This window comes from Coturnix japonica, chromosome 4 (genome assembly GCF_054131305.1).
Source record: "Coturnix japonica strain WE chromosome 4, WE-NBRP24, whole genome shotgun sequence".
In the NCBI taxonomy this organism is placed as follows: domain Eukaryota; kingdom Metazoa; phylum Chordata; class Aves; order Galliformes; family Phasianidae; genus Coturnix; species Coturnix japonica.
Window position 1 is genome coordinate 37,463,297 of NC_140666.1, and position 12,373 is coordinate 37,475,669.

The window sequence follows — 12,373 nt, forward strand, 5'->3', positions numbered from 1 at the left end:
ATCAATCCTCTACAAACCAAGATGTATCTATGAAATCACAATACACAACAACTCATTCTGAATCATCTTACACCACTTGCTGATTTTTTCCTTTAGCCCAACACCATTTAAAGATATCATTGCTCTGATGGGTGTGCTCAAGTACAAAACTGAGTAAAGTCTATAAATTTCTCTATATGCAAGTTTATTTTGATTCTTTACTTTTCTCCATCATTTATAGCAAAAAAACCAAAACAAAACAAAACAAAAACACCACTTTTATCAAAACAGTAAACTCTACAAGATGTTCAAAAAATCAGAAAAGTTACCTTTCTTGAGTTCATTTTTGTGAAAGTGAAACACTGAAGCAGCACAAAAACGTCTTTGTAGTTCTGGAAAGGATTCAGAAAGGATTAAAAATAATACCTTTTCTTCCTTCCTCTCCCCTCTTCCCCCCCACCCCCACAGGTTTAATCATTGCAAATTTTTCACATAGAATTATTCCAAAACAATTTCACTTAACGTATTTTCTCTCTGCATCTCAAACCAAACAAGATTAAAGCCTGAAACATTAATAACTAGCAAAAATATTTCAAAGATTTATTTCCTTTAGAGGATCTATACTACATCTGAGGGCTGAAGCCAAGGGACTTTCACCACTGGAATTTTGTCCTTGATCTCAATCATCACTGAAATAGTACTTTGGCAGCAAAAACTTTAGAAAGCACAATAGATAATGTATATTAGTCAAAGTCATTGATGTTTCATATAGCCTCATAAAACAGTGACATGGACTTATACAGCAAAATAGAAATTTTTTAGCAGTGGCATTTTACATACAGAAATTTTACACCTGCAAGATAGCAGAACAGTTTTTAGCCCAAGATCTCAGTAAAATAAAATAAAAAATAGCAAAAGTAACAATAAAAAGATACCTCTAAATTAGTATTTCATTTTACCCATCTTTTTAGGCTTTCTCTCTACATCTCACTCACTGGGCCACTTACCAGGTTGTTACTCAGAGGGTACGCGTGAGAAGAGAGTAAGCACAGATTGTCAAAATTTTTCACCAAATAAAAAATGCAAGAGAAAGATCAAAGTAACTAGAACATCTGACATCAATCAATGTACAGCTTCTGCCTCCTGAAAGGCTGTGTACGTCTAGAAGGGAACACAGTCAAAAGAGATGGATCTACAAAGAGGTAGAATGCAAGTCCAAGGTAGTATGGGATTTGGGACACAGAAAATATGGACTTGATCTGTTTCAAATATTCTTGCATATTTTTTGCTAACATCTATAAACCAGCAGCTTCCTGTTAGTTTTTAATCCTCCTGCCACCACTATTCTGCACAAAATAAAGAAATATATCATTTACTTACTGCATAAAATCTGAGTAAATGGTTATATATATGTGCATATATATATATATATGGATTTCGTGTGAGAGTCTACTAGTGAGTTTGGGATTTTTTAGTTTATTAGAAGTTTAACGAATAAAATCCTTGAGAGACTGCATGACTGCACTTCAGCAGATATATTAACTGAATCACTGGAGTGGAGATAAGAATTGTCAGATGCAACTGAACATTTGTGAACTGAGTAAGCTAACAATTGTAGCTGCAAGTTGAAGCAATAGTCAGTTGCATTTAATGAGCATTTTAAATGTCCTGTATTGTATACTGCAGTATTCTGCAACCTGATAGCTTACCAATAAAGGAAGATAAAAATCAAAACCACAGATGTGAAATCTGAAAAATCAGGGAGAAAATTCAAATCCAAGGGCATCTTCATTACATAGATGTTGCTTTATCATGCCAAAATCCAGACCTCCTTGTAGTGAGTTTCCCTTTTATCTTCTTGCCTGCAGCTGGAAATACTGCAATCTTGCATGTAAAAAGGATGCAGTGACTTAGCACCCATAGGAATCACCAAAAGAACCTTCACACACAGAGCAGCCTAAGATCTGGCTTCTGAGGTAGCTTTTATGATGTCATGGGGGACTGCACTGTATCTTTGAAGTGCTGTACTACATTTCTAAAATAAAGGGCTGTCTAAATTCTGTTATTACATCAGCAGTTGGCAAGACTGCACAAAAACAGAACATGTCAAAAATGTTAACTTTCCTATAGAAATGTATACTGAAATATACTAATACATCATGCTAACCTTTTACTTCATCTTGATGCTGCGTCTTGAGCAAGGTATGGCAATAGTTGCTTATGATATCAAGCACATCAATGAAACCAGAACCTCCTAGAGTAGGTCCTGGAAGATTTAAGTTATAAGAAGTCAAGAACTAACAGCCTCTTCATCAGTGGTTTTTCTTCTAACAAGTTACTTGAATTAATAAAAGAACAATTACTTTCACTCTCCATCTCCTACTAGATTGTTGTAATCTTGGATAAATAGAATTTAATGAGATCACCTTATGCTAAATTGATTTTTCAATTCTACAGAGCAAAGTGCTTTTCAGTTTAGAACTCAGCAGTACATGCAGCGAAGTTATGATGGTCAAAATAATACATTCAGTATTTGGAATGTGAAGACACGCACAATATATTGATTTGCTGTGAAATTCTTATATAAATGTGGGTAATTTCTGTACTCAGGTTCCTGAAATGAATGTTTCAACCCTTGCAATAAATTATTTTCTTCCCTTTTCAGTGGAGTATTTTTCAGCAAGAGATACATTCTTTTTAGAAATCACATATATCCTCATAAGACAGATAAAGTCATCCTATGCTGAGCTGAAGTCAGGACCTACCAAATCTAATACATCCTTTGAATCAAATTTATGATCTACTAAATCATATCAGTATTATGTATATTGAAAGCTAAACTGATGAATCACCAGCTAAATCAGATTGCAAATACATGACAATACAGTATTTATTAAAATGGCTCAGTGATTTGTTTTAGTTGTCAGAACCTAATACGTCAACTTCTGAAAAACTCTTCAGGGAAAAAAAAAGACACACACACACACACACACACACACACACACACACACACACACACAAATGGCAGGGATTTTTCAGACAGGAAAAAGATACCAGGTCAAAACGAGCTAGGAAAAGTCAATCTCTTCATGCATTTGCAGAACATGGTGCCGTGTGCTGTTGTTTTGTGGAAGTACTTAAGCAGGGCCTTCAAAGAAGTGCATGCACTCTGCTACAGTCACCTCTAAGCAGTTGTGTGGGATTTTACATTTAAAGGCAGTATGGTTTGACCCAGCGGCAGCTCAGCACCACACAGCCATACACTCACTCCCCTCTATACATCTAGATACACGTATACATCTCCTCAATGCAGTTACTCACCTCACACCAACTGACACCCTGCTACCAACTGTCCCACCACCTGCCACCTGAGGCCCAGCCAATCCCAGCACAGCGGCCATCCCATGGCTTTACAGCCTTCCTCATTGTGCCACATGGATGGATGCAGCCCTGTGCCACCATCACAATCAACCCTCCTGTGTCATACAGGTGATTTGTACTTGCATCCGTTCACCTTGCTTCTCAGAGTGAACTGATTGCAAGTAGCTGGACCTGTTTCGTTTCCAGCCCTGCTGCTTGCAGGAGGGACTGCAGCGCATCAAGTTTGGCTCTCTCAACCCTCAGAGTCTTTATAGCATCGCCCCACAACACCTCCCATGCCTGCATGGAGTGCTACATGGAAATCAGAGTGCCTGAAGAGTACAAGGTTAACTAGGGGCAGCCAGGCCTGCCCCATGGCCAAGACCAGCCCACCTGCAGCCACAGTCAGGGCAGCTTCTCCCCCAGGGCAGCTGGCAGAAATGCCTGTGTTGGCAGGAAAGAGCAGTTAAATCATTACCAGTCACACCACCACAGTCTCAAATAGGCCACCAGAGCTAACACCAGGGCCCTGTCCATACCTGAGTATTCATCCTAGTGCTGCTTACACAGATAACAAACAGAGAAAGTCATTTCTCCATCAATGGTTGCAACATCTCCAAAATCTGGTGCAAAATTTATTTCAAACTAAAGCACCAATACAGAGAAAGAGCATTGAAAGATAGGAGATCACCATTTCTCCATGTAGTTGCCAATGTGCCGTACGAATTTGTGGCTCCCATTCATTTTTGAATTTGTCTCCCTAATTTTTCACAACTTCTGCATTCCCTCTTAGAATGAAGCCATTTCTACTATAAGACACTAATTCCCAAGCTGTTAGATTCTCATTAGCTTCCCCTGTGTACAAGAATTTTTGCATTTGAGATATCCTCAGAAATTTGTGCTGCAGATATTGAAGTCCAGTACAGGGTTTAAGAATCTAATACATCATAAAAGGTAGTAGTTATTAATGACTCTCACTGTATTTTGTACCGTTTTCCACAGGTTTATTGGTCAAATGATCTCAGAAAATAATAGCAAGATGATAATTTCTGATTGGGTGGGTGCCACAATAGCAAAATGAGAAAATGGGAACACTGGCCAGCATAATTCTAGGTAGCCATCAATATCTGTCTTTAAAAAATTACTGTTTGAATAATCATTCATATAGGGTCAGCATTGCTGGCATCTTAATTGTGATACATTCCACAGTTTTCTTAATGGCTCTTGCCTACTTGCCAGGTTTTGTCACTTTTACAGAAGTAAAGTAGCACTGTTGGCATGGGGCAGTCTGCAATCAGAGTTTGCCACCTTGTTTGAAAAGGAGGTTGACAAAGTGAACACAACAGACTGCAGTGGTAGTGTGCATGATGCGGTACCAAAAGTCAGTACAGGCCTTAAGAGCAGTATTTTTAAAACTTCTGAAAATTAGAGAATAGAAAAGGAGCTTATCATAGGAAAATATTCAAAGCTGAAGATGTTTCAATTTATATACTGATAACATTTATAAAATAAATAAAATAAAATTGGAAAGGCCTGCAGCATGGATGATACAAGTAATTTTTTTAATCCTCATTTTCTGTGGTTACACTTGAGTATATACTTAGGCATTGCATATATTTTGTGAACATACTTATGTATTAAAATGTCTGCAAATCATTCTTTCCTTCCCACTAGTAATTTACCTAGAATCATAGAATTGTTAAGATTGGAAAAGACCACTAGTCCACTCATGTTCTGCAGCAATGTGCTTAGATATTAGCCTGATATAATACTTTACTAAACAGTTGTGTGTCTTTTAAAAATTCCATTTTATGCCTTGTGGCTCCTTTTTCCTTCTTTTATAATTTGCTGATATCCACCATTTTGCATGTCCTGTTGATTTTGTTTGGAGGGTTCGTTTTGCTTTTCAATTTTTGTTTTGTTAATCTGAGATGCAACTTGCTTTCTGATAACTGAGGGAAAATTCACATTCACATTGCAAAGAAACTGAGTCCCTCTGTCAAAAATGTAGCATGGAACATATTTCATCACACTACTCAGTCATGAAGTGTATCATTCTATTATTCTGAAGACCCTGTATTTTTCAGTTTTATCTCTGTTCAAAAAATTTTTAACACACCATAGGAGTCTGTGTCACATTTTCAGAAGTCAGCTAGGTGTTCCATCAGCTGTCAATATTGTTTGATCTTATTCATCACATTTAATATTGGGGCATATCTCACATATGGAGTAAAATTTTCTTAATTATCCATTCTTATTATATTTACTACCTAACACTTAAGTGAATTGGAATATTTTCTACAAGAGCACTACTCATTTGATATACTTAACTATTTCTGAACTAACATCTACATCCTCAAAAGTAGCATATCCTTGATAAAAACAAACAAGATGCAGGAGAGACAGTAAAGTGATAATACAGTTGCTGTTATTGCATGGTATGATATTCAGTGTATTCAGTGTACAATGTAGTAAAGAATTCATAAAAGTGACAAAAAGACAGTAGTTAGTGTATTTTTCATTGCTCATTTTTTCTCTGCTTGTTTTGTTTTTCTGTTATTTTCTTTTATGCCAGATTAGAGCTTTTTTAAGGTGAAACTGTAAGAAAAAAATTGCATAGGAAATAGCAACTCTAGCTCAAAAGAACTCTAATATAAATCATAATTTGTTATTAGATTACCTTCAGCATAACTCATCAAAGCACCTTTATACGGCGCTGCTTAAGAATTCTATAACATAGCTAAATTAAAACACATTTAGCTGAGATGCAAGCCTGTGTTTGCAAAGGAGTCCTTCTGCGACCTTGCCAAGTTTACAGAGTGTGCCAATAACAGCTCGGATTAGAAAACTGACTGATTAAAATTTTGCTCACTAGGATAAAACACTTGAAATGAATCATCTCATTTTCCAGCATGTCCTCGGGTTGCTGCAGGCACAATAAATTACAGTCATATAATAGCAAACAACTATAAAAAATTAGAGTTAATACATTTCACATATACTGTAACACCTGTCTTTGAAACTCTGAATTGTCTTTAATTTTTACGTTCATAGACAATGAAATATGATCAGTGCTTTTCAAAGTGCAATTGCAGAACCACCGGTTTGTTTGTTGTTCAAAATACACAGAATGTCATTTTTGTTGTCCAAAATACATAGAACTAAACTGAAACCTTTCTACTGACTTAGTCGGCTCCAGAACTACCACTATCTGCACATTTCTAATTAGCATCAAATGCTACCCCTAATATCTCCACAAATAATGCTCTTGCAGAACGTGCTGGGTATAACCTTGTGCTCCAGTGAAATGAGCAGAATATAAATAGAAAACAGCAACACGCCATTGCAGTGGAAAATAATCAGCAAAAGTAGTAATGGAACTAATGGCTGCCAGAGCCTTGCACATCGTGGCAAGAATGCAATCCATCATGCAGCTGTTTGTCATTTTTGCAAGGGGTTCCAAACAGCAAAGGTTCACCTGAGGCAAATCTCCTAGGTGACCCCTCCAGTAAATGCAGAGATGTAGCCTCCTCCACAGGGAGGCTGAGCTTGCCTTCAGAAGAAGCCCATTTACTCCACCTACTGTAAAGACAGCCCAAGCAGACTCACTCATCCCTGGGGTAAAAGCCTATTATTTGCACAGGTGTCACACAGAACTCTGCTTTTCTATCTGAGCAAATAGTTAACATCTATGTTTATGAAACAGCCTTAAACTTTTATCAAGATACTGAAGGAGATAATTTAGCAAGTTCGGTGGTTCACTGAACAAAGTGACCAGCAGACTGCTCTATTTTAATGTCCTTTAAAATAAAATGAAATCCTTTCACCTTGGCAGAAATACCAAAAATATCATGTTTCATTCATCTGTTGTCACTACATGCTGCAGCACTTCCAAAAAGTTTCAAGGAGGATCATTACAGATGCTTTTATAAAGATATCAAAAACCCCACAGTATCTCCTTACATAAGTTGTCTTTTTGTCTTTTTCTATTCATCTCATGCCAGAAGTAAGTGTCCTGCAATTGCTGAAAGGTACAGGAGCTACATTTTGCACTCTGTGCATTAAACAGATTTAAAAACACTTGAGCACACATACATGTCAAAATGCCAGCTATCAGGCAAATTGGGTAAATGCCAAACTTAAAGAGAAAATGTAAAAATGAAAGCACTGCTGTGGTTCTAATTGCTCTCAAAATTTATGTCAGGCGTTTGAACTGGATTTCAAAGCAAATGGGCACTCTTAAAAGGAGTATCATCATTCATCATTGTTTCAACTCCTAAAAGGCAGCTTGCATTCTTCAGGATATCCTACCTTTCCCCTACTCTGAGATCTGGAGATGGTTAAGGTGACTGAGGCAGCAGCATATCATGAAGTATTCCATCACCATTCCCAGACATGACTGTGAAGGAGAGAATTAGATTACACAAGTGATCATGCTGAAAACCAACAAGATACATTCTGAAATAAAAACAGGACAAAATTGAGACAATTGAAATTCCAAACCTCCATTTAATGTGTAGATGTAAACTGCAGTCACTTCTCAATTGTTTTGTTTGTTTTCTAAGCTGCAAACTAGAATTCTTTACATAGACACAAACTGAGATTCACTGGACAGCTATTTCTGAGAGACTTAGTTACAGAGACTCCAAGAATGCAACTCTGTTTTCTTAACTGAAACTGAGATTCAGAAGATATTTATCAGATTATTTTTATATTATCACTACAACATTAATAAATTGTCAATGCATGACCAATTGTTTTAGGATCATGATCACAAAAATATTAGGACATTAAAATTGGCTACTGAAAACATCTCATTTTTCACCCCACAAATATTGTCCTTCATTTTAAAACTGTCTGCCACTGCTAACTGCAGACAAATATGAATATAATCTTTAACAACCATTTATGCAACTACTAATAGGGCAAAAACTTACTGCCTTTAAAATGATACGTTTTCTTTTTCTGAGTTTGCTCTACATAAGCTTTAACTTTTTATGTATGACTGTACAGGTGACAAACAAAAGATTTCCTCAGAAACCAAAAGACAGACAATTATGCTTCTGAAACAGATCTCATTCACTCATAGAAATTAATGAATTCATTGATCAGTGATGAGATGACAGTTCACTTTAAAGAATATTTCTCTATTCCTTTGCTATTACTGCAGCCCTCAAGTTTATTCTAAGAATAATGTGATATGCTTTAACTATACAAAAACTACAAAGTTCAGTCCTTGTGAACCAGTACTCCTTTCTACATCTACTAAAATGATAAATATATTAACAAAAGCTCAGATGTCAGAAAGGATCTGAAGAATGATATGGAAAAAGATGTTTGCTGTGCACATTGACTGCATTCACTTTAATTTCTTATTCAGGAAAGTGTCCTTATTTGAGGAAAATATTTAAGCACTTGCTTGACTTAAAACACATGCTTTGGGCCCAGTGAAGCAAATGAGATTTAATCACATTCCAAATAATAATGGATATAAAGCCAAAAGATATTAACATGAATGGTTTTTGGATCCAGGCTTTACATTTTTCAAGTCTCAAATATACACATACAGACATGTACATACACATATACGTACACCCCCACACAGACACATGCACAGGAAGATCTGTCTCTAAACTAAGCCAAAACATGAGAAACTAGAATTGAAAAGATTATGTGTTAGGAAACCAAAATTAAATTGAAAATGCAGATCAGTGGCTGCTTCATCTTGCTGGATCCTTACAACTCAAATTTATTTCCTCCATGGTAAACAATTGCAGAAGCCTTAGATCCTGTCTAGAATCTTCCCTTCTACATTCCTACCTCAAGTTTCGATCTCACAGAAAAGAAGTGGTTTGATTCTAACAAAAATCCAGTTTACAAAGATTTTTGTCATGTTCTGATGCCTACCCCTCTTCTGAAGAGATTAGTCTCCTGATAAGAAGCTGATGTTGGCACAAGCATGGACTTTGCATCAAAGCTCACTTCATGGGTATTTTTTACATTAGATACAGAAATATCTATTTCAGGTTTAAAACAGTACGACAAAGCTTTCCAGCTAGTTTAACCATAAATTACTCAATTATCATTTATTATGGTAATCACTAATCATTGTTTTTCTGATATTGACAATGGGGATCCCTCCTCATTTTATACCTCAAATAAAGATGATTGTGAGAATCAGTTGCTCAAAAGGATGAACTTTCATTGAAACTTTGTTGCACAATAACATCCTTCTTTAGGAGTTCACCTAAATTTCATTTAATTTTTTTATAAAGCTTAATAGTAACTGAAGCTGCAAGACTTTCCTCCTAAAACACAGGACTCTGGGATGTCAAGGCTAGGCCTGACTAAGCATTCATAGGTGTCAGAAGTACAAACATAAGATTTTTATTCTTATCTGTGGCAGAAGATCCCATCTCCAATATGTAGGATGTTCATGATTCTTCTTTAAAAGTCTTTTTGTATTTTGTTTATGGTTGGTTTTGAGTTGGAATTACCGTATCAGTCATGTTATAAGAGTAGTACGAGGATGAAATGTGTTGAAAGTCACAAGGTCAAGTCTGATATCCTTTCTGTGCTTCCACCAAACAAAAGATGATCTTGTCTCACTGATTAGCTTCTAATTGGAGCACAGATGAAAAGCTGATCCTGCAATCTATTCTAATTTCAGTAAGCTCTGCAACCCACGAGATCTACTTCGTTTTTTTCAGTTCTCTCCCCCATCCCACTGGGAAGGCAGGGAGCGAGCAAAGAAATGTGTTGTACATAGCCACCTACTGGGTTAAACCACAACATTTACATTTTCATCATCATACAAACCCAAGTAAATCATTACTGTCTTATTTGCAAAGCTTCTAAGTTCTGAGAACAGTAAAGCCTTTAAAGTTAGGCACTGAGTATGCAACAAAAACATAGCTGAAAGCTGTCTAAAGGGCATCCTACACAAAACACAGAGAAGATGCAAAGATGTCTGTGCTGCTAAATTCATATATTACATACAACAATATTTTTTTAATCTGGGATTCAGAAGCTGTGCGATTTTCAGTGCTTGAAAGCAGCAATGCTACTCTATGGACTGAGATGGCTTTTGGGGATATAAAAGACTTTCTTGTTTTTACTAGCTATGATAACTCCTAATAGGAGAGATGTATCTAACTTTCACTTGTCAAGGATATTCTGTTAAGATCAATGTTACAAAAATCTTTTGGAAAGAAAAAAAGGATTATACTTGAGAGAAGAGCAAAAAGTAAGAGGAAAGTCAGCACTTCAGACAGAAATTAAAACTGTGTTTTCTGACCACAGTTATTTGAACATTCATATCAATGACTGATATACTTTGCAATCTAAAACCAAATAGTGCTGGAATTTTAGGAATTCATATTTGAAGAGCCAATAATTGTCCAAGTCCAGGACAAAAAAAAGACTAAAGTGCAACATTGATGTTTTTTATAACACCTGGATAAAAGAGGACTGTGCTTTGCATACAGATCTATTGAAACCTGATGTTAATTATCCGTGACTGATGATCTTGATCAAATTATTATTAGTATTTCCTGCCCTCTCTCTCTCTCTCCAGTTTTGAAGCAGCTGATGGTAAAATACATTTCAACTCTTTTTGCTGTATTTATGTACAGCATACATACATTGAATATTTGAGCTCAGTGAATATAAGAACTTGAACACACTGTGAATGCTTTGAAAACTGAGTACCCTGTGCCTACCAGTTGAGCAGTTGTAAGGATAATCAGAAAACCTGAACTCACAATCTCTTAATTACTTTGCTCATTCCAGTATTTGCTAGGAGCCACAGATTCCTGTGAGAGAAAGAAAGAGAAAGTGCTCAGACTTATAGGAAAGAAAATAATTCAGCAACAGCATTTTATTTAAGTCAACGTCCCCAAGGTGTTTTAAATGAGGATAGTCATTAAGGTCTTATAATTAAAGCCTTGCACAATTATAAAATAATTAGGGCCTGATCTTGTAATGTCTTTTCTCTGGAGAACACACACATCAGATTCCCTTGGAATACACATACACTAGGCATGATCACAAGTAGCACCAATATATCCAAGTCAGCATTACACAAACTGGCTTCAGTACTGAGTAGCTGTAAGAGAGCAAAGCTCAGGGAAGACTGCTATATTTACCAGTCTCCCTGAGCACATTTTTGCTGTCCGCACTGCATTCTGCTGCTGCTGCTACCCAGCCAGCAGAAGCCAACCTAGATTATTTAAAACTGCGATGGAGTTCTATATCACCTTGAGTATAGGCTGTAGTAATAAATCAAAGTCCCTAATTTTCCAGGTTGTCCAAGGATGCCAGATATAGGCTCCCATAGTATTAACAAACAAAAACATTTTAATAAAAAGAACTATGTCCAACTAATCTTTAGGGCTTTACTTACAAAATCCAAATCATGTCTAATCAAGTCTAACTCTGTCATCTTTAGTAACCATTTTTCTTACTACAGCGAATGTTAAAACAGGGAAGAAATGTTTATTTTCTTCCATGTCTCTTCTAACAGGTTTTCTTTGTAAAATAAATAATAAAAATCAAATGTCTATCTATAGCTATGCTGTTGGATGTCAGGTATCGTTTGAAAAGCTTCACTGGGCATCGAGTGCATAATCCTTACTCTACACCACAAGAACATTTGTGTGAAAACATGGCAACAACCTGTGAAATAAAATGCATGATCCCCTGAAATGCTGAGGAAATCGACAGTCTTGGCTATGGATTCCAAACAATGATATTAGAATGCAGGTTTTATAACAAAGTAAAAATATTTCTGAAATAATATTAAGGATCATTTATTTAATGTTATTAATAACATGGCTTTGAAGATACAAAATATTGTTCCTAACTAACTATTGTTTTGAACCAACCTTTCTGCAATGCTCTCCCCTCTCAAAAGAGAATAACTACCAAAGATTCAAGCAATTCAAAATGTATGCCAAGCAAAACTACATTTCACTGCCAAAAGTTTTCCCCAAGAGGTGAATAACATTTTCCATAAGTCTGTGGAAATGATTGA

The 12,373-nt window shown here is 36.2% G+C and overlaps 1 protein-coding gene across 8 annotated transcripts in view; it reads right to left on the reverse strand.

The window, feature by feature from the left end:
- IQCM (IQ motif containing M) overlaps positions 1 to 12,373 on the reverse strand; it is a 125,642-nt gene that overhangs the window by 96,056 nt on the left and 17,213 nt on the right. For 4 of the 8 annotated variants that reach the window (XR_014945296.1, XR_014945295.1, XM_085544987.1 and 1 more), the window contains exons 1-2: positions 1,689 to 1,778; positions 309 to 371 (exon numbers count right to left, since the gene is read on the reverse strand). Coding sequence is in view for 5 of the 8 variants with exons in the window: in XM_085544987.1 (XP_085401113.1) it covers positions 309 to 323 (15 nt within the window). In the remaining 3 variants the exon portion in view is untranslated. Of the gene's footprint in view, positions 1 to 308; positions 372 to 1,688; positions 1,779 to 3,300; positions 3,382 to 7,650; positions 7,739 to 12,373 lie in introns of those variants that run through there. The other 4 variants (XM_085544988.1, XM_015861182.3, XM_085544989.1 and 1 more) reach the window with 2 other exon arrangements.